The 23,384-nt window shown below is 41.0% G+C and overlaps 1 protein-coding gene across 1 annotated transcript; it reads right to left on the bottom strand.

The window, feature by feature from the left end:
* Positions 1-988: 988 nt before the first annotated feature.
* LEMD2 (LEM domain nuclear envelope protein 2) lies at positions 989-22,324 on the bottom strand. Its single transcript, XM_042464624.1, has 9 exons — positions 21,313-22,324; positions 17,460-17,500; positions 16,259-16,334; positions 13,112-13,188; positions 12,176-12,255; positions 5,999-6,144; positions 4,423-4,524; positions 4,234-4,336; positions 989-2,990 (listed from the first exon to the last, which is right to left on the bottom strand). Exons 1-9 carry the CDS (start codon positions 22,286-22,288, stop codon positions 2,840-2,842), a joined length of 1,752 nt encoding a protein of 583 aa, XP_042320558.1. The 5' UTR covers positions 22,289-22,324; the 3' UTR covers positions 989-2,839.
* Positions 22,325-23,384: the final 1,060 nt, after the last annotated feature.

Here is a 23,384-nt window from a genome sequence, read left to right as displayed (position 1 = left end):
CAAGCTCAGAAAAATACTAGGTGGCATCCCATGGCTAGAGATACTAAAAGGAACCCAGCATGGGTTGGAGTTCTTGGAAAGCATGATCACAAATAACCCCATGGAATGAAAGAAAAAAGAGGGAAATATCTAAAAACACCAATGTGGCTGCATAGCAAAATCAAGGGGAAGTGGCTTCATCTGGAGTACTGTGTTCAGTTTTGGGTGCATCATTTTAAGACAGCTGTAGATAAGTTGGATCAGGTTCAAAGAAGGGCAACAGGGATGATAAAAGAGATAAGGAGAACAAAATATATGAAGAAATGTTGAGGGAATTGGACATGTTCAGCTCGGTGTAGAAAAGACTGACGGGTGATTGCACTCTAAATATTTTGGGAGAAAGCCAGGATATAAGTGCAATTAATTAATTAATTAATATAAATTTAAATTTCTAAAAGGATGTCAACAGGGTGCTTCTCTGCTGATCCAGAGGGCAGTACCAGGTCTAATGGTTTTAAGTTACAGAAGGGTAGATTTTGATGGAACATTAGAGAACTTTTTGATGGTTCAGGAATGGAACCAATTACCTAGAGGGGTGGTGGGGCCTTTCTTTGGACATCTTCAAAAAGAGGCTGGACAACAACCTGCTGGGGATGCTGTAGTTGGAGATCCAGGCGGTAGGATTTGATGGCCTATGGGAGGCCTTTCCAACTCTATGATTCTGTGATAAAGTGTATAATAAATAGCACCAGCCCATAAACATAACTTTGAGAAATATGACATATTGTTATATTTGTTTTCAAATACTGGGGATTGTCTTTTAATATTCTTATGACTTTAGTTTTAATGAGTACTATTGTGCTTAACCAGTGCTGCTCTTTTGATACAATACACTTCAATATAACCAGAAGATGCTCAACATTCTTCCAGCATTAAAGACCCAGAGAATTAAGTTGCCTGAATTTGCCCTTGTAAGGAGTGCAGGATCAATTACCAATATCAGCTGGTCTCATTTGTAACAAATCTTTTTATTTTTCAAGATAAAACGTACACAGACGAACTGTATAATAAATAGCACCAGCCCAGCTACATAAAAATAAATGAACAGCTTAATTAACCATACAAAATATTGTTTGGCATTTTCTCTTGAGAAACAGATGGTAAAAAAATGTTTTTAAAGCCCTAAGAATGCAGGCACCGTGGAATTTTTTTTTGCAAACTTCAGCAGAAATTAAGAACATGCTAAAAGGATTTACCTTCATTTGATTATCTTCTTTAACCATGTAAGAGGGATGCATGTAAAAAGATGGCTAATGTCATGGAAACATCTGTTACATTTCTTCTTCTCTTCTAATATACCACCTATGCTACAGATGGCAACATGTAAGGATAAAATTCAACTGAATGTAGATTTTATTCTACTTAACCAATAACACCTCCTGGTGCTTTGTTTTTGGAGACTGCTTTTCTCTGCACTGATTTCAGCTGATGAACCAGCAGGAGGCATATAATGAATTGCTATGTATTGCTGAGATTGCCAGGAAGGACAGCAAAGTAAAAACTCCAATTCTTCCATTATTCAACAGAGCCAGCAGGGGGAGTAAAAAGACAATCCTTAAGTTTAGACCATCACCACTTGTAAATAAATTAATATGGTGATTTAAAGGCAACATGTAAGAAAAGGTAACAAAAAACCTCAACCAAATTTGCCTCAAGACAGATGCATATATAATGAATTCATAGGTATTTCAGGTACATCCACAGGACAGAGGACAATGTTCACTATGAACAGGTGTTGTGTTTAGAAGCAGTGATGGAACTGCATGACATCATGCAAGGGTTTGGAAGTTTATGAAGCAAACAGCAAAGCATGACATGGCATTTTGGTATATGTTTCCTGTCTCTGAAAACAAACTGACATGAACGTGAAGCAACCAAGATGGTATTGTGCACAAAATATGTCACGGTATTGCTGCAGAACACTGCCATTACTGCAGCCTGAATCCTACTGAAGTCACACTTAATGGAATTTATGTACAATCTAGTTGGGACTGCCAGTAGGACTCAGGTCTGGATCTCTAAAACCTTTTTTTTAAAGTATTAAAACACAGTAGGCATTCTGAATTGCTTTCTAGTTGTGCATGATGCAGAATATGCTCATTGCTTTTCATCACATTTTTAAACACATGAATGTCTGTATGCTTTCCACTGTTTGCACAAAAAATATGTAATGTTCACTGAGCTAACATGTTCCTACCAATGCTTAATGGAAAAAAGCACAAGGCCTGTAATTTTTTGTCAGATCCTCCCACTTTGCCAAACTTGCTACTGAAGGCACATGAACTGGCCTTCTCAGTCCTACTTACTGCCTTGTATGCCAGTACTGTAAAAAACAAAAACAAACAAACAAATAAGATTCCTGCTGAAGAGTAAAGATACTTTACACATTTGTTGCCTATTCATATCCCTGGAACATTTCTGTAATAAACAATTCCTCGTTAAAAAAATCTTTTAGTAGTTTTAGCATTGGAGTTCTGAATGAAGGTCAGATATAGTCTTCCATAACATCACATCAAAACTATCAATGGCATCTTTCATTTAGGCGAGGAACAACTCTTTTTTAAATAGTTACATTATGGAAGCCAAAGACATGCCAGAAAACTTGGCTTGATGTGCATCTGTTTACCAGAGTTTATATTCCTTATAAAAATGAATATGCTCCAGAGTGATGCCATCTCTCGAACATCTAGACAGTAGTGTCAGGAGTGCACCTGAGTAAAGTCAACAGGACATTCCCTAGCAAGAAAAGGGTGTACTGCCCTGCACTGTGTTGACACATTGGCTTGGCTTTGTCTCAGCACTAATGATCTGAATCAGATAGGTAAGAAGGCTGTGTCCAACGCCACACCAACATGTCCTCTCCTGCTACTCTGTGTGATTCTGTCTGAATCCGTGACTCGTTGGATGCAAGGAAATCCACTGCTCGGTCCCAAACTCGCTTCATTTTTTTCCTGGGAAAGTGAAAAGGGAACAAGGTAACTGAAGCTGAATATTTATGTATGGGATAATACCTAAATGATCTAAGGAAAAGAAAAAAACAACGACACTGTGTAAGTGAGGGACTTAGTCACTAGGGTATATAATGGCCTTTGCATATGAACAGTAATAAAGGGTATGTCTTTAGTACAGAACCACTAGTACCAGTTCTATACTAGTCAAGTTTAGAAAGCCTGAAAAGGTAAAAAAAATTCTTCCACAATTTTTGTGTTAACATAAATTACATGCCACTGCAAAATAAAGTAAAATAAAACATAGGACTCCAAGATGTGGAAGGAAACTGTCTATAGGATTGAGACCAAACAAAAAGAAAATGTTTCCTCTCCAATGATCAACTGATCAAATTCACTTCTGAAGGATGTTATAAAGGTCACCAGCACAGGTGGCACAAAATAGGAAAGATGAGGTGCACAAATGAAGAATAGGACTCTTGGGAGTTATTAGCTATATATTGGCGGGTTACAGACCGGCCGTTTGGGGCGGGCTGCACCCGCCCCTTTCCCCGCTGTATCGGGGCCTCAGTGTCCAGAGCGGCAGCCGCTGAAGCCCCGATCCGCCGTTTTTCAGGCTGCGGGGAAGCGGCAAAAGGCCCCTTCTCCGCAGCCTGGAAAGGGGTGTCCCTGGGGCTTGAAGCCCCAAGGACACCCCACAGCGGCGGGGAGGAGGAGAAAGGGGCCGCTTGGCCCCTTTCTCCTTTGATCCGCTGGGCGCAACCGTGTGAAGGCTGCGCCCAGCGGACCAAACCAGGAAGGAGCTCCGAAACGGAGCTCCTTCCTGCTCCGCGCTAAGGGCGCACTAAGCACCCTGGCACGGAGCGAGGACATCATGTCCGCGCCGCCCCGTATAGAGGTGGCGCGGTCGTGACGTCCTCATGGCGGCGGCCATGTGGAACGGCCGCCGCCATTTTGTGTGCGCAGAGCGCGCACTAGGGTTGGGGGGTGCGGAAGCACCGCCCCTTTCTAACCCGAGTACGCGCTCCGCGGGTACTTTCCTGCCCGTTTGTAATGGGCCATTAAGTGTAAAATGGTTCTTATGCATGCCTGATAATGGTGGCAAATGACAAGGAATAGATGTTTCATTATAATGCTTCAAGGATAATGGGCTGGTCCCTACTCAACATATACACTATGAATTTCTTAATGGAGCCGGTTAAAGCAAAACAAACAACACACACACACACACACACACAAGGCTCACCTGTCCTGTGGTGGGATAAGTGTGTCTCTGATGTGAAGGATACCTACATATGGATACCGCTCCAAATTCTGTTCCCACTCTTTGTAATGACTCTGGACGGCAGCTATTGAAAGAACAAAGCAAGATGTTATGAAAGTACATGAAACTAAAGGTACTATCGTTACATTTTCATTAATAGTTAAACGTTACCTATGATTTTCTGCACCATTTTATACATGGCCCTCTCCTCTTCTTCTCTCTTCCGCCAGTAATATTTGAGAAGTAGCAGCATCCCCCAAAGGAAAGCTAAACCTGTGAGGTAAAGTACAAAGATAAGATCTTGTGAATACCTTGCAAGTAGGAGGCCAGGATTTGATTCTCGGCTTGGCCATGAAACCTACTAGGTGACCTTGGGCAAATCACATGCTCTCAGCCTCAGAGGATGGCAATAGTAAATCTCTGAATAAATCTTTCCAAGAAAACCCCATGATAGGTTCGCCTTAGGGTCACCATAAATCAGAAATGACTTGAAGGGCACACAACAAAAACAAAAAGGGATTTGTAAGGCATGTTCTGTGTTCCACTATAGTCCTTAATCCTTTTCAACCAGAAGATTTTCTTAAGAATCTCAATCTATGGACAACCATATTATGCAAAGGAGAGTTTCTTGATAGTTAAAGAACTTTCCATCTGGGACTCATATCTAAAGACCATTTATAATATTTTTTCCCCAGTTTGTTCCAACTATCTTTGGAAGTAGAGATGGTTAATTTTGTGTTTCATTATTCACCTAAATTCTCATTAACTGTACTAACCTTTTGCAAAATGAGCTATTAATATAAATATGTAAGAGATTTTGTACCAGCATGGCAGAACATAGTAAAACATTATTTCAACAAAGCAGTTCAGGACAGAAAATATGATGTGTTCCTTTTGGCATTTCATTTATAATGCCTTGTCTAAAGTTGTAAAGACCATGTCTGATTGGAAATCTGAACCCTTTGTCTCTTTTCCTAAATCTAAAACTAAATCCAGGAACACATCCACTACCGCACACTAGCCTGCCGATGGCAGTTTGGTGGTAATTTTATTCATATTATGCACATATATAGTCAGCCCTCTGTTTTTGTGGGGGATCCGTTCCAGACCGCCCCCCCCCGGGCGAAAATGGAAACGCACAGATAATGAAGCCCCATAGGCTCGTACGGGGTGGGGTGTGTGTGCCTACGAGTGGTTGCCCCATTTTAACCTCCTTTGTTTGCTCCTTGCAAGTGAGGGTCACGGATCTGAAGTCCGTGAAAAAGGAGGGGCAACTGTATATCCTCTACAGGAAATCTCCTCTACACTGTAGGTTCAGAGAGATGCTTTTGGCTACATGTAGGCAACCTGTACACCATTCAGATCTTTCTGGGATCTTGGACTAGCTCCAACTAGCATAGTTAACATTGAGGGCTTGCCGGGAACTGCATTTAAAGGCCATAAGTTGCTCATCTTGACTTATATCTTCTTGTAACATAGCAGTCCAGAACTGCTATAATGAATACTGCAACTGTTAAGTCCAAAAATAAGGTGTGAACAATGCCTTGAAGGATGAGACAGAAGGCACTGGGCCAAATGCCAGAAAAAAACTGTGTGTACTTGTGGTACATTTGATGGTTTTCAAGAAATGGCAAACACTCACAATGCAGCAGCCAATCTCCAGTCTGCTTCTGTCTATTAAGGCCACAAGGCTAATTGTCATACTGTAGAAGACTGGGGATCTTGGCTGACAAACAAACAAACTTACTCCAAAAGAATATAAACAGGTTCGTAATAGCTGTGCTTAGTGCCCGGTAGAAGCGGCAACCTAAGCTCATCCGGGGACGGGCAGATTCAAGAGAAACCACTTGGTTGGCAGAGGTAACTGGTCCTGAAGGCTCATCACTGTGTAACCTAAAGAGAAGCAGAAAGATCCTCTATTCAAAAAGTGCAAACTATTTTGAGGGCCCACATTAATCAGGATTATAAATTATTTAAGGCTGCTCACTTTCCCATCACATTGTTTAGAAAAGATATGAGCTCTTCCTGTTGGCTTTTGCAGACCATTTCAGTACTGGTTCCTCACCAATACACAGATGCAGCTTTGGGAAGACTGCATGGTAGGATTACTACCTGGCAAAATGAAGTCTTTCTCTATAGTTTGTGTGTGTATGTGTGTCTGCATCTCTCAGTGTGTAGGAGATTAAACTTTTAAATTAGATTCCCTCCTTCAGTGACTGCACAGAGAGTAAGTGATGGTGTGTGTACATGTTCTTTGAAACATATTACAACAGTCAACTCAGTTGGAAATTAATTTAAGTACTGTAACTACACCTGAATTAAAGCTTGGTACATCTTGGGAAAAGGGGAAAAAAACTGGGATTACCTAAACCCCAAATGTATCTTTAAAATGTAAACTGTAAGAAGAAAATTCATGCTGTAAAGTAAGATGAATCTGCACAAGATTATGCAAATAGGAGGTCGGATGAATCCAGTCCCTCCTATCCTTCCAAAACATAATAACAGGTTTATTGTGGGTTTTTCGGACTATGTGGCCATGTTCTAGCAGTTTCTTTCTGACGTTTCACCAACATCTGTGGCTGGCATCTTCAGAGAATGCTTTGCCTGGAAAAACTGGGTGTATATATACTGTGTGAGCCTGAGAATGCAGGAGTGATTTGCATGTGTATTGTTCTGTGTTGATGGCTGGCCTCAGCCTGGCAGGCTAATGCAAACGAGGATTAATGTCTGCTAATTGGTGATCATTATCTGCTGGGAAAGCCCCTGACTCTGAATGGTTTCCAATTTGCATTTGCTGGGTCCTTATTTTGCTATTCCTCAGGATTGGTAGCCAAATTTTGTTCACTTTAAGGGTTTCTTCTTTCCGGTTGAAATTGTCCAGGTGTTTGTGGATTTCAATGGCTTCTCTGTGCATTCTGACATGGTAGTGGTTGGCATGGTCCAGAACTTCAGTGTTTTTAAACAGTATTTTATGCCCAGGATGGTTTGTGGCATGTTCTGCTACTGCTGATTTTTCTGGCTGGCCCAGTCTGCAGTGTCTCTCGTGTTTCTTGATTCTTGTTTGCACACTGCGTTTGGTGGTCCCTATGTAGACTCGTCCGCAGCTGCATGGTATGTGGTAAACTCCTGCAGCTGTGACAGGGTCTCTCTGGTCCTTGGCTGAGCGAAGCATTTGCTGGATTTTCTTCGTCGGTTTGTAAACCATTTGAAGGTTGTGCTTCCTCACCACTTTGCCTATTCTGTCTGTGACTCCTTTGATGTATGGTAAAAATACCTTCCCTTTGGGTGGCTGCTTGTCTTCACTTCTTTGGGTTTTCCTGGGCCTGGCAGCCCTTCTGATGTCTGAGCTGGAATAATCATTGGCCTGTAGAGCCCGGTCCACTACCATGTCAGGATGCACAGGGAAGCCACTGAAATCCACAAACACCTGGACAATTTCAACTGGAAAGAAGAAACCCTTAAAGTGAACAAAATTTGGCTACCAGTCCTGAGGAATAGCAAAATAAGGACTCAGCAAATGCAAATCGGAAACCATTCAGAGTCAGGGGCTTTCCCAGCAGATAATGATCACCAATTAGCAGATATTAATCCTCGTTTGCATTAGCCTGCCAGGCTGAGGCCAGCCATCAGAACAGAACAATACACATGCAAATCACTCCTGCATTCCCAGGCTCATACAGTATATATACACCCAATTTTTCCAGGCAAAGCATTCTCTGAAGATGCCAGCCACAGATGTTGGCAAAACGTCAGAAAGAAACTCTGCTAGAACATGGCCACATAGCCCGAAAAACCCACAAAAAACTATGAATGCTGGCCATGAAAGCCTTTGACTTTACATTATAACAGGTAACCCCCCTTTAATTAACAGTGGGGCTGTAAGGTAGATTTGATTTTCTTCAGTTACTCGGGATGCACACAGAGTGAAAGGGAGATTTCAATACAGAAAATGGAACTGGGATATCTGAAAAAGAGATGTGCCAGCGAGTTAAGAGGGAAGAATGAGAAGGCAATAATGGAGAAGAATCTGAGAGGGAGCAATCAGGTAGGGTATGCATCAAAGCTGTTTGAGTACATACAGTACAATAATTGTACTTGCATGACATCAGAGTATGCAAATACAGTCTGGAGTCAGCAACTGAATGTCAAAAATCACTGAAATATGTCTTGAAAGGCCTACTGACAAAACAAACAGAAGTAAGTAGCACAGCAATTATATTGCTCTGGGAGAACCTAGTCTTTATTCAGAGATGTTCACTATAGCAAATCTACAAAATTAGAAAGGTCTACCACTTTTAATTTCTTTACAGCAGTCTTGAATCAAGAAATCCCAATGATCAGAATTGGGTAGCTAACTGGTGTCACACCAGGGTTACAATTCATACCTCACAATTCTGTTGCTTAATACATCACAGCTGAGTTCAAATAAACTCGAACATTCAAGTTATATAGCATCCAACTTCTCATCCACTGCCTTGGATTACTTGTAGTTCAACCCTGTGAAATGTCTTAAAATATGCAGCATAGCGGCAAAGCACAGATATTTTGCTTGGTTCTGCTCTGCTCTTAATAGAACCATGTCAAAAAAATTCACAGAACATTTGGTGAAAAGCCTGCAGCACCTTTTTAGTGCACTGCACATTCTTATTGAGTTTCATATTGAGCTGCCAGAACAGGATCAATTTCCTCAAGTGTTGATGAAACTCTTAATTATGGTGAATACAAAACTGGGGAGAATATTTTGTGTTTCCAGGCTATGACTTGTAACAGTGAAGAAAATCTTAATTAGAAAGTGGTGAATTCCATCCCACTAGCAACTCTAAGCATGTCCTCAAGGGAACAATATTTAACACTGTGGAGTCTTCACATACAAAGAATGAAGAAACAGAACACCTTCTGAAACATTAGGTTACAGCAGAGTTTTAGATAATGAGATTAGGGGCTGTTGCTCACAGCCTCAGGCTTGTCAAATGATTCCACAAGCAGTTACAGAGTTAACAATAACAAGACATTATTTCTGAAATCTGATAAGGACTACTGAACTGAGGCACTGAAATGTGCTGATTTATATGAAAACATCTCAACACAGCATCTGTGAGATCACCTTCAAAATAATACCCCAAATGTATTCCATAACAGAACACAATGCAATGCCATGCTAAGTCATTTGTACACAAATATCACTGACAAAGGGCCACATAAACAGGAAAAGAGTCTCCAAGTTTTATTATGAAGGATTCAGTCTTAATGAAAATTTGCAATAAGTGACCTAAGATTGTCTGCGCTATGAAGGTAGATGGTTCTGACAGTGTTGCCAATTTCTGGGGAATTCCCCAGAATCCAGGGAATTTAATTACTCTCTTTCCAGGGATTTTGACTGAATATTTCGGGTAAATATTGGGGAATTCTGGGGATTTTGGTAAAACATTCCGGGGAATATCTTTGAGGCTTGTTGGCAACACTGGGTTCTGATACCATTTAAGTATTAATAGCTTCTCCCACCAACAAATTTGGGAAATTTTCACTTTATGAGCAATAATTTGCAAGATGCTTCATTAGAAATTATGATAATTAAACAGATTTAAAACTAGGTTGCAAGCATATGCCTACAAGTTATATGCAAGTAACTTTGAATCAGATAGGACTAGAAGCTTCATGAAAGACGATAAGTCCTCTAAGGTCTATAGGAAATTAAACAGTACCTTTGGGAGGCAATATTTCAAATTTATAGTCCCAAATAAAGAATTTTAATTAAACCAAATCAATTAAATGGGTGGGTACAGTATAATTTCAGCATATTATTATTATTATTATTATTATTAACCTTTATTTATGAAGCGCTGTAAATTTACACAGCGCTGTACATGCAATCTTTTTAGTTAGATGGATCCCTGCCCTCGGGCTTACAATCTAAAAAAACCAAAAACAAAAAAACAACTATTTCTTTATTTATTTATTTGACTGTCAAATAATGGCAAAGGAATACATTTCAATTGCTATTATCCATTCTTGCCTGGTCACCAAAATAATTGTTTTTCAAACAGCACATCTATACATGAGAACTTGAATATATTTATATGGGCTTGCCTGTAGTGAGTGGCTCTTAGAGTTCAAGAAAGTAATTTAGAATATTAGGATGAGACAGGGAAGGAAGCCCTTATAAATATATAATAGGTACTCAGAAAGACTTTGATTTTTCAAAGAGACGAGCAAAACCTTAAGGGGTTTGTATGGGATGAGGTTTTATCTTCAGAAATGATTTTCACCCACTGTTGATTAAACAAACTTCAAGAATTAGAATATTGCTTTAAAAAAGAAGATGTAATGCTTATTCTGGTTCATATAGAACCAACTGAAATCTGTAAAACCCTTATATATACTAATTAGAAGGTTAAGTACTCCCTGAAGATGTCATTCAGCCCATCCAACAACTGATTTTATTTTTCCAACTACAAAGAGTGTAAAACACCCTGTAAAATAACCGCAATTACTATGAGCACAAGTGCACTCATAGTATTCCAGGTGAACTGGAGCCTCTGAATATGCAATGAGAGTTTAGAATATCATTATTGTGCTGCAGCTCCCAAAAGTGCCTTTCCAGCCTGGCCACTGCCCAGCAGAACATGTGTAGTGCAAGGAAGAATATCACTCGAAGCTGCTGATGACAGTTCACAGCATGTATGACCTGCTACAAGGTTCTTCCAGTGTGTGTGTGTGTGTGAGAGAGAGAGAGAGAGAGGAGATGATGATGATGATAGTAAACTTGGGGTTTCCTCATTCTTACATGCCCAGGCCTTACTTACATTGTATGATCTAATGAGATCACAAGCTGAGGAATAACAGCCAATCAATCCATATTACAGAGGTTTAGCCAGTAGTGTGGATGCATCAGTTATTACTAACATATTTATCCCACTATTTTCATACAACTCCTGGCAGATTCCCATAGATCATCTACTGAAAACAATAACTAAAAGGAATTATTACATTTCTAGCATAACTGACCGAACAGATTAATAATTTATTTTCTTTTAACTAACTAAAAAGGTGTTTCAGATTAATTGGGTTTTATAGAATTTGTTTTTAATTCAACTACTTAAAAATGACACGTGTTAGTTTCCATTCTAGGAGTGGTGCTTCTGTCTCTTTTACTCTGGATGGAATGGTTCTTACAAGATGCTGCTGCAATATAGGTTCATCAGCTGATTTTGATTACATGCATGTTTAGATTTCTTTAATAGACTAATTAATTGGGCATTTTTATATTTCAGACTGCTTAAAGCTCTTTACATACACTACTTCAGCAATCACTAACACCACCACAGTATATTAAGATGGTGTTTTTATTCCCATAGTACAGATATAATTCTGAAGGTAGGGTATTCTATTTAAAGAGATGCAATATGTGATCCAGAGAGCTCTTGATTCACAGCTTGATATTTAGCTAACACACAGTAGTTACAGTAGTAAGCTAAGCAGATCTGAAGAGGAGATTCTTGTTAAAGAATTGTTAAAGATGTAAAGAACTGCAGTACAACAGCCAAGTGTTCTTCTAAGGCTAGTCTGAACAACGTGAAATACCAAACCACATATACCATCAACCAAGAACTGTAATCTACCAGATGTTTGACAATCCAGTGTTTGCAATCTCAAGCAGTCTGCAAGGGGAAATGTATTATCAATTCTGAAATGTGTTATAAGGCTCAAATTCTGTAGGCTGGGGTTCAGATACAAAACAAATGCTATTCTAAGCAAACACAGAGCACCAGGTTATACAGAACACTTAGCTGTTTCCAAAAGATGGAACCTCCACAGAGAAAGCTTGATTTAGTTAATTTTTAAAAACCCAACCCTTTGTTGATGGGATGCTGAGTAAGTTTCTGTGCTGAATCTTTAGGGATAATGGGCAATCCAATTTGCTTACCATATTCCTGAGTTCTTGTTATTGTCCAGTAACCACTGCAAAGCATCCATAAATTTTTCTGCAGAGTAGCCAGTCACATTCTGTAAGAAAGCATATCTACAAATATAAACACTGCATTCATCTGTGACAGATTTTTCTGGAAATGCATCCCATCACCCCATTAGTTTAGTGTTTTTTTAATTAATGCTACACTTTCCTAGCCTAGAGAATTCTAGGTAGGTTATACAACACTGCTAGAATCTCCTCTTCAGATCTGCTTAGCTTACTACTGTAACTACTGTATATCTAGTTCAGAAATCTTTTAAAATATGTTTAAATCAATGCAAATGGTTTAATACTGAAGAGATCGAAGAGCTACTGAGTATAATCTGATGGTCATCATATATGTTGTAACACACATCAAAAAAGAATTTGTTGTTGTGTGCCTTCAAGCTATCACAGGATTTTCTTGGCAGAATTTGTCCTTGTTTTCCTCAGTCCTTGGTTTCCATGGTTGAGCAGGGATTTGAACCCTAGCTTACCATTGTTCTAGTCCAACATTCAACCATTATACCAAGCTGGTTCAAAAAAGAAGAAAAAAAGAACATAATAGCAAATATAGCATTCCTAGCAATCTTTTAGTATAAAGAAGTACTATGTAGAGCAAAATCAGTGTGTTTTATAATGATTTGGGAGTAGAAAGGAGAAATGTAGATGTCAGCAGCTGTAAAATGCAGGAAATTCAGTCTTAGAAAAAAAGAAAAGAAACTGGAAACCGAATTAAAGAATCTGAGCAGTCATTTAGACTTCTCAAAATAAAGCAAGAAAAAAACAACCTGGGGCCAAGTAATAGATGGAAAAACCCAAACAGAATTGGTGTTGGAGAAAAACAAAAGGAATTTTCAAGGTATAAATAGTGGATACACTACAACAGAAACATGTTCCAGCCTTACTTACTTCTATGTAATCCTTTGCTTCACCAACTGGAATGTATTTGCTTTCTAGATTCTCAGGGTTTCCACACTCAAAACTGCCTAGGAAAAAAGGAACGAGATAGAGTTACCTACTTAGAAAGAACTCAACTTTAGGCAATTAGGAAACCTACCAAATAATATGGAAACACTGAGCCAAGTTCCCTTTTAAATCATTTTTAGTACTAGCCTAAATGCTTGTACAGAATATACACCCAAATTAGTTTTATGACTTAATAAAATCTGTAGCTGCTGTGTACAGGCTAGCATAAGGCAATTAAATATCACATTCATTCTCTAAGTAAGTACTACAGAACAAGAAAGGATTGTCGTTTTTTCTGCCTCTCATAAAGAACACTATCTTTACACCAAAGCATAGTTCTAAAACAATGGTCTAATGCTAAAGAAACCAAGGTTCCTTATTTTATTTTTCCCTCCCCATTCCCTTCTGGATTGTAAGTTTGAGGGCAGAGGCTGCCCTATTTTTATGGATCTGGAAACCAATTTGGGATCATTTCCAGCTAAAGAGAAGCACATAAACGCTTAACATAATCACTTTAAAAAAAATCTAGCTCACCTGTTAGTTCTTAAAACTGGCAAGGTGGCTTTGATGCTACCATCACATGCTGAACAGGCTAATCCAATTTTAAGTTTAAAATTTAAACAGAAAAGCAGTTTAATTCTACAGTAGTGCAAGTAGCTGAAGTGGAAAAAATGAAGGGAACTTCATTTTTCTGAACCCTCAGCTACCAACCTGCAATGTGTATAGCTCCTGTAAAATACATACATACATACAATCATACACACAAACACACACACACACGTTTTCACGAGATCCCCCCGCTATAAAGTCATCACAGTAAGATACAGTTTAGTTTTGCAATGCAAACTGGGATGAACAGGAGACTGAAAAGTGTGATATGTTTCAGACCAGTCTTGAAGAAAGGGAGCATATGCATTACAATGATCAGGAAAAACAATCTAGGCAAAGCTTCACATATATGAACTCATGTACAGTGAAAAAATGAAGAAGGTGAACTTACTAGAAACTGGGAACCATGGATTTTGCAGGAAAAGTTCATCATCAGCATTGCGAGAAGTCACACACTGATATCTAGTTCCTTCAGTGTGAGACTGTGTGTACACCTCAAAAGGCCCATTTTTCTATTAGTCCCAGGCCAGGACTGCTCAGTCCACATGCTGATCTGGTGGTTCCAACCCAACCCCAGTCCAAAGGGGCCTTAGCCTGGGGCAAAACATGCGGGTACACTGCTGTGACTGGCATGCCCTGCACGCTCCTTACCTGCCTCCACCATCATGTCGTTTCTGAAAAATCCTGTCACAGCCTGTGGCATTGGACGGCAGTTCTTGGCCATGTGGGTGTAGCCAGGTACACGATTTACTCCCTTACAGGCCGCAAGGGGGATCTTCAGAGAAGACACAATGGCAGAGGGAGAAGGGATGTGCAGTGCCAATGGTTCTGCAGTGTAGTGACAGGTGGGCATGTAAAAACCTTCTTGTCACTGCACCAACCTGGGACTGTTCCAGGTCAAAACCAGGAGCCAGATAGCATGGTCTTGGCCCATACTATCCTGCTTGTATGCTCAAGCCCTGTTTTTCTCTGGTGTCATCCCAGTACATGGCATTATGTCTGCAATGAGAAACAGGCTCTTGGAGTTGTGTATTACTGGCATCAACTAATCTCTTTGTTCAGCCATTTTTAGACTATATTTCTGATTGTTAGTGTTACCAGTTGACTTTTGTTTTTTAATTACTGTTATTTGAAAAAATATTTTTAGTGACTGGTTTTATTATAAAGTTTAATATTTGTGACTCTTAAAATGAAAAATGATGTAAAATATGTTTAACATAAATAAATAAGATTAATACTACATTTTCACTGGTAAATACACTAATATTATGGAAGTTTTTAGCTTGTTTTGGCCACAACTTGAATGACAGGTTCTGTTATAGCATCTGCATTCATGGAAGTGATAAGAAGGCTTTGAAATTTTTTGTGTCTGTATTTTGGACATGGGCTACTGCAGTGATGGGGAACGTTTTAGAGACTGAGGCGGGTTACAGACTGCCGAAATGCGGTGGTCTCCCGCAGCCGCCGCTTGCAGCGTCTGGGATCCGCAGCGTCCAAACTGCGTGGCTCCCGGATGCTCCGAGGAAGGAGCACGGAAATCGCGCTCCTTCCTGGGCCCCGGAAAAGACGTCGCGAGGCGCTAGTCGTGCACTCGCGGCGTCACTTGCGGGGTGCAACGTGCGGACGCACAGCGTCTGCTACGTCAATATGGTGGCGGCTGTGTGGAAAGGCCACCGCCATTTGTTACGGACTCTGTCCGTAATAGGAGTAGGGGCATCTGGAAGAGACGCCCCTTTTTCAAAATGGGACATCCTAAGGATGTCCCTTATGGCGGTCTGTAACCCGCCTGAGTGCCCAAACTGCAACCAAAAAACCACTCATATATCGCAAAGTGCCATGTCCCTCTAACTTTCTAGTAACAAACTCTGGTGAACTCTGTGCTGAGGTGATGGCATGTGTGCCCACAGAGGGGGCTCTGAGTGCCACTTCTGGCACTTGTGCCATAGGTTCGCGACCACTAGGGTACTGGGTTGGGAAAAGACAGGGAGAAAAAAGAAGTGTACCACACTACAGTGTTATAGTGCTATTATTCTGCTTTAACTGCTTTGGCTGCCTCCTGTGGAATCCTGGGATTAGCAGTTTACAGAGGGCCGTTAAAATTCTCAGCCAGAGTGCTCTTAGGCTTCACTAAACTACAATCCCCAGAATTCGAAGGGGCAACCACAGTAGTTAAAGTGGAATAATCGTGCTGTAACAGTTTAGTGAAATCGTTTAGAAAGTCTTCAATCCTAACATCTCAATAGGGAAAAGGTAAACCCAAAACAGATAATTTGTCCTGCTAGATAACAGGATTTATGAAAGTGCACCACAGATGTAGGGAGGCTAAAATATTTTATAAGCCTCTAAGTAGTATTTGAAGGGAAACAAGAAATCTACTTCTAATCAAATCAGTTCAAAGTTGAAAATAGCCTAATGGTAGAAAATTCCATTTCTACTGAATACTCACTTTATGAGCTGTATAAAAAACCCCTCAGAACTCACCAGCTTTATCTGCAAGGTAGTTATATAACTCGTACAGTATAGTCATTATTATTTCTTCTTGTTTTGCTTGACAGTACTGAAAAGTTAAGAGAAAACATCAGTCAGTAGATCTTCAATTCAAAAATCAAGACACTTTAAAGAAATTAAATAATTAAACAGAAGATCTCTTCTCAAGGTAATGAAATAAAGAATGGACTCATATGACCATTCTTCCTCATAGCCTTTTCTATTCTTTTAAAGCAGTTAAACTGCTTTTTAAGATTATATGGTAATAGTGGACAACCTGCAGCCTTCAGTTTGATTTCTGGTGGGCCTCACTCTTATTTCATGATCTAGTGATCACTTCAGCCCACTTCAACAATGATCTGCTCCCATTCCCAGGATGAGAATACCTAAGAGTGGGAGAAAGTTAAGATTGCCTGTTTGGGAATCTAATTCCATCTACTATTGGCTTCAGTCCCACTGACAGCCAGTATGTGACCTGTCAAGATTACTCCTGAGACAATATGGCCTCAACCTAAAAGAACTCACCTTTGTTGCATAGGAGAGATAGTCCCTATTGTATGGTTAGGAAGGCAATGGATTCAATAGATTATTCATTTTTCCATGATACCACCAACAGTGGAATGAAAAAAAGACATTACTGCTTGTAATGTCTTTATTAAAACTTTATTTTTTTTTAATATTCTATGTACATAAGCAAGCAGTAATTTCAAACTAGATGCAGGAAATACCAAGATCACGGCGCTATCCTTTTAAGAATACTATACATACTGCATCAAGGGTTTTCTTCTTTGGCTACATATTATGGAACAAGTTACAACTGCATACACACATCAAGAAAGATTAAAAGCTACTAGCTTTATTTAAGCTTGTTATTGAAAAGTAGCTTTGCAGGTGAAATCCTTGTCATAAATCAATCTCACTTTTGTTACAACAGACTAACTAAAATGTCTGTAAAAGCAGGGATTCAGATTTTCAGCAGCTTAGTCTTACATGGTCTGAATGATTATTATGCATACTAAATTGATAAAAAGCAGTCTACTAATTTCACATCAATAAATCATTACTAGTAAATTTCTTTTGGAGAAAAGCAGAGACTCACTTCTATAACAACACTGACAGTAATTGATCTGTACACTTAACCATTACATTTTATTTTTAAGAACACAGTTTAACATGCTAAAACATTCATACTTACACTATCTGTACTCTGCCCACAGTCCACAGATAGTATCTTAACTGTAAATGAAACAACAATTAGTTACCTGTCATTACATATCACTGACAAGATCCAGTTTGATATCACTTTAACTGCCATGGCTCAATGCTGTAGAATTCTGGGAACTGTAGTTTGTTGTGGCACCAGAGCTTTCTGATGGAGAAGGCTAAATGTCTCACAAAACTACAATTTCCAGAATTGTACAGCATTGAGGCATGGTAGCTAAAGTGGTTTCAACCTGGATTATTTCTGCAGTGAGGATGAAGCCTAGGTCCACTTCCTCAGATACTGGCAATCTATGAAAGCTTATGCTACAGTTTCTTTTACAATTTCAAATGTGCTACAAGATCCCTTTGCATACTGATATCCTAGACTAACACAGCTATGTTTCAGATTTATTGTTTATTAGATCCTACCTTGTTTTGCTACAACAAACATGACATTTCTTTTTTAAACATACAAGTCTGCAAAACTTGCATTAAAAATCTATTTATACTTCTCGGCAATATCTCATTTTGTTTAATGGGGCTCACTTCCAAGTACAGTATGCACAAAATCTAAGTCTTAACCAGCATCTAACTGTAGATATTGTCTCATCACAAGGAAATTAAATACATAGCATGGCGTGGCATTAAATAAGAGTAAAAACTAATGTGTCACATGTAAGTCAAAATAAGATCTGTTCCCCATAACTACGTACAGCTGTGAGAGCTGGACAGTGAATAAAGTGGATAAAAGAAAATCAACTCATTTTAGATGGAGTGCCGAGTGATGACATGAGAATACCATGGACAGCCAAAAAATAAACAAACAAATGGGCCCTTGAACAGAGCAGGCCTGAACTCTCCCTGGAGGCCAAGATGATCAAACTGAGAGTGTTGTACTTTGGCCAGACCACATCATGAGAAGGCATGACTCCTTAGAAAAAACAATAATGATAGGAAAGTCTGAAGGTAAAAGTGAGGGAGACCACACAGTAGATGGATAGACTTGCAATTAGGAAGGTCATGCGTATGCATTTGCAGGGCATAAACAGAGCAGTGGAGAACAGGGGGTCTTGGAGATGTCTCTTCCACAGGGTCACCATGAGTTGAGGTTAACTCAAGGGCAGTTAACAACAACAACTTAACAAACTACCTGAGATAAGGTATAGGCAAAAAATGCAACTTAAGCTCATGTAGCACTTTATGTCAAAACAGACAAATCTTGTCTCAGTGTTTTGTTGTTTAATTGTCTGTGTTTTGTGGTTATAGAGATATAACAGGTATGTCACATTGATAAAAGGGTGTATATATCTTTTTGTTGAATCCTAATATTAATAAGGGTATCTGCACTGCTTGATTTTAAGATAGACACTCATGCTGGCTATGTGCCGTAATAAATCAAAGCAATCAAGATAGACACTGTGACAAAAGAACATATATTCTTTGCCATGCTGATCCATTTTTAAAATGGAGGCAAACTTTGCATTTCCTTGTGTTCAGCAAAACCAGTTTGTATAAATGCTTTGCAAAAATATGGCCAAGAAGACTGAGTATGTCAATTGCAGAAGAATTCCTAGTGGCTGAATTACTACTATGACTTTGGAGTAGTGGCCCATAACCGTGGAGTAAACATCCATTAAGTACTAACAGAAGTATCCATGTCCCACTTTCTTCTTCTCACTTGCCTTTCTGGAACCAGACAATTTCAGGGTATAACAGAGCAGAATAACTCAATTGTTTTTACAGAGGCATGTTTCAAAACATCTACATAAAAGACATCTAAGTATCCCAATATACCCTTAGAAAATGTGCCAGGGAATTAAATAAGAGAGAGCACCAGCGTGGCAAAGTGGTTTGAGCACTGGACTGCGACTATGGAAACCAGGATTTGATTCCTGTTCTGCCATGAAACCCACTAGGTGACCCTGAGCAAGTCACACACTCACAGCCTCCAGGGAAGGCAAAGGCAGACCTCCTCTGAACAAATCTGGCCAAGAAAACCCCATAACAGATTCGAGGGTTGTCATAAGTTAGAAACAACTTGAAGGCACACAGCACAAGCCAGACTATAATGTGATCTGAAGAGATCCTTATCCTATAATTGAAGGATTTGAAAAGTAAAAACAATCTACAAACTGTGGTCCAAACCACAATGCAGAAACAATCCAGTTTGAGACCACTTTAATTGCCCTGGCTGTGCTAGGGAATCCTGGGAAATGTAGTATATCTGAGAGAGAAGGCTAAATGTCTCACAAAACTACAGTTCCCAGAATTCCCTAGCACCAAGCCAGGGGCAATTAAAGCGGTCTCAAATTGGGTTGTTTCTGCAGTGTGTTTTGGACCTGTGCTTCTGTAAACAATGTGAGGGGGAAAGTGTGGAGGGTGGGGAGGTGGGACTGGACTAAGAGAACTATGATCAGGCTATCAGAGGAAAGGTTTTTTTGTGGGTTTTTTGGGCTGTGAGAGTGTCCAAGAAGAGTTTATTCCTGAGGTTTTGCCAGCAGCTGTGGCTGGCATCTTCAGAGAATGGTGGCATGGGGGTGTGCGGAATATATCTATCTATCTATCTATCTATCTATCTATCTATCGAGTGCCCCTTGGGGTCCTACCTTAGGAACCTTACCAAGGGTCACACAGTATATACACACACCACTCTTCCATGCCACCATTCTCTGAAGAGAATGTCTGCCCCAAGATGTCTCGCTTCAATTAAGTCTATTTTAACTAATTTTTAATCTGTATTTTATAATGTTGCTATTTTTTGTTTTAAGGTAGGGAAATAGGGGGTTGTGTAGTATTGCTTATGTATTATTATGTATTTTATTGATGTATTTGTGCTGTTGTAGCCCACCTCGATCCGCAGGGAGAGGTGGGATATACATAATTTTTATTAGTAGTATTAAGATGCCAGCCACAGCTCCTGGTGAAACATCAGGAATAGACTCTTCTAGAACACAGCCTCATAATAGCTCGAACTACCTCCCATGGATGCCGGCCATTAAAGCCTTTGACTTCACATATCAGAGGAAAGACTGACAAAATGGGGTCGTTTTCTTCTGCTGCGCCTAAACTGTGGAATGGCCTTCCGGAAGAGACAGAATTATAGAATCATAGAGTTGGAAGAGACCGCAAGGGCTATCCAGTCCAACCCCCTGCCATGCAGGAACTCTCTTATCAAAGCATCCCCGACAGATGGCCATCCAGCCTGTTTAAAGACCTCCAAGGAAGGGGACTCCACTGCACTCCGAGGGAGTTTGTTCCACTATTGAACAGCCCTTACTGTCAGGAAGTTCCTCCTAATGTTGAGGTGGAACCTTCAAAAAGGCTGTCAAGATGGATCTCTTCCCAACTTGACCTCCTGAAGGATAGCCCCATCCGCTCTAAAGGCCCACTCCATTTGCTTATTTGAGATTGTGTTTTTGTTGGAAATTTTAATGTGAATTTTTAGTATTTTAAAGGTGGGAGGGTTTGTTTTTTCTTGGGGGGCGGCTGTTTGATGTAAACTTTTATTGTGAAGTCAAAGGCTTTCACGGCCGGAATTCATAGATTTTTGTGGGTTTTCCAGGCTATATGGCCACGTTCCAGAAGAGTTTCTTCCTGACGTTTCGCCAGCATCTGTGGCTGGCATCTGAAGATGCCATCTAGAACGTGGCCACATAGCCTGGAAAACCCACAAAAACCTATAAACTTTTATTGTCTTATTGTAACTTTATTTCTGCTGTCATCCCGCCTCGATCTTCAGGGAGAGATAAATATACTGTATTATTATTATTATTATGAAGCAAGAAAAAGAAAAGAAACAAAACTATCTCCTCCGGAGGAATGATATATAGGGCACAAACACGTACAGCTCTCCTCAGGCCCTTCCAGCTGAGCAGGTCCCGCCATCTTGACCCAAAGGATGCCGAGGAAGATGACCAAGAGCCCCAAGGTGGCCAGCCACAGGAACCAAGAGAGATAAAACTCCAGCCCTCCCACCTTCCTCCTTGGGGCCTGGACCTGAGCTTTCAAGAGGGGCTGGCGGGTCGGGGTCCCATCCCAACGGGAGCCTTGGCTGGACCCAGCTGCTTCTGCCTTCCACGGCGGCGTTGGGGCTCTGGAGCTGGACCCTAACCTTTCCTCTGCCCTCCATGACGAGGGGGACCTGTGGGTCACCCCCAGCCCTCCTTGGCCTCTCCCCAGGGAGCCTGGGTAAGAGGTGCTGCCAGGGGTCCCTGGCAACGAGGTCCTGCCAGAGGTCCCTGGCAAAGAGGTGCTGCCAGGGGTCCTATTGACGGTGTTGAAACCAGGGCTGCTCTCTCTCCTTGTCTCTGGTTCCCAGGAAGGGCCTGCTGAGCTGAGGCTTGGGCCTGTTCTCTCCCACCATCTGGAAGAGGAGGAGCCCAGCCCCACTCCTGCTGCAGCTCTTTCTGGCTCCCAAAGAGGGCTGGAGGAGGAGGAGGAGAGCCTAACGTCGCTCGGGTAGGAGAAGGAGGAGGATGGAGAGGAGGAAGGCGAGGCCCCTCTGATGCTCGGGGCCCAGGAGATGCTGCTGGAACTGGGCGCCCCTTCTCGCCTCAGCCTTCCCCTCTCCGTCGTCAAGTAGATGGTGACGGCCGGCCCTCGGCGGCTCCGAGGCTGCGGGGCGCCCCTCTCCTCCTCCTCCTCCTCCTCGCTACTGGAGCTGCTCTCGCTCCTCCTCAGCGCCTCGGCCATCTCCTCCCTCAGCGAGATGAGCTTCTTGACGTAGAGGGCGCGGGTGGAGACGGTGATCGGGCCCGCCTGGTAGCCCAGCGACAGCAACGCCGCCCGCAGCTGCGAGTCTGACAGGTCCTCGGCCGCCATCTTGGCTGGAGGAGAAACAAACGGCGGGCGGGAAGGGAGGGAACCGGAAGCGGCGCCTCCGTCCGAAGGAAGGAAGGGCCGCCGCCGCCATCTTGGTAGGGGCGCCGCCTCCAAGCCTCCATTTTGTAAACTTTCGAAGGCGCTTCTTTTCCAGGCGCCGCCGCCGCCATCTTGAGGAGGTCAAGGCTTGTTTCCTCCTTAAATAAACACACCGCGCAGAAACACACACACACACACACACACAAAATAAACATACTGCAGAAATAATCCATATATATATATATATATATATATATATATATATATTGAATAAGCATACTGCAGAAATAATCTATATATATTCTGGGAACTATAGAAAAGACTTGTAATCTTGTAATTTTGTATTAAATTAATTTAAATAATATTAAATTAAAGAAAGAAAGAATCCAGCTTGAGACCGCTTTAACTGCCCAGGCTCAAGACTAGGGAATTCTGGGAGCTGTAGTGTTTCTAAGACATTTAGCTTTCTCTGTCAGAGAGCTTTGGTGCCACAATAAACTACAACTGCTGGGATTCTTTAGCTGCCAGGGCAGTTAAAGCAGTTTCTAACTGGATTATTTGTGCAGTGTGTTTTGGACCTTGGCCTTCAAGCTGCAGAAATAATCAGGTTTGGCACCACTTTAACTGCCATGGGTCAATGCCATTTAATCTTGGGATTTGTAGTATGTTGTGGCACCAGCGCTCTCTGACAAAAAGCTAAATATCGCGCAAGCTACAAATCCCAGAATCCCATAGCATTGCGCCATGACAGTTAAAGCGGTGTCAAACTGCATTGTTTCTGCACTGTGTACGCAGCTGAAGCCATGAGAGGCTTTGCTCTGGTGCCACAACAAACCACAGTGCCCAGAATCCCATAGCATTGAGCCATGGCAGTTAAAGTGGTGTCAACCAGATTGTTTCTGCAGTGTGGATGGAAGCATAATGATAAAGAAAAGAAGCAAGAAGAACCCATACTGGGTTATCCACCACCAAAGGCATATCATCCTCTTTTGTGGCTGCAAAAGGACTTGTTCCTCCAAGGCAAAAATTGAAATGTGTTTGTTGTCTGTTTTTAAGC

The sequence above is a fragment of the Sceloporus undulatus genome, chromosome 4 (assembly GCF_019175285.1).
Source record: "Sceloporus undulatus isolate JIND9_A2432 ecotype Alabama chromosome 4, SceUnd_v1.1, whole genome shotgun sequence".
NCBI classification, from domain to species: Eukaryota; Metazoa; Chordata; class Lepidosauria; order Squamata; family Phrynosomatidae; genus Sceloporus; species Sceloporus undulatus.
This window is presented reverse-complemented; position numbering and strand designations above follow the sequence as displayed.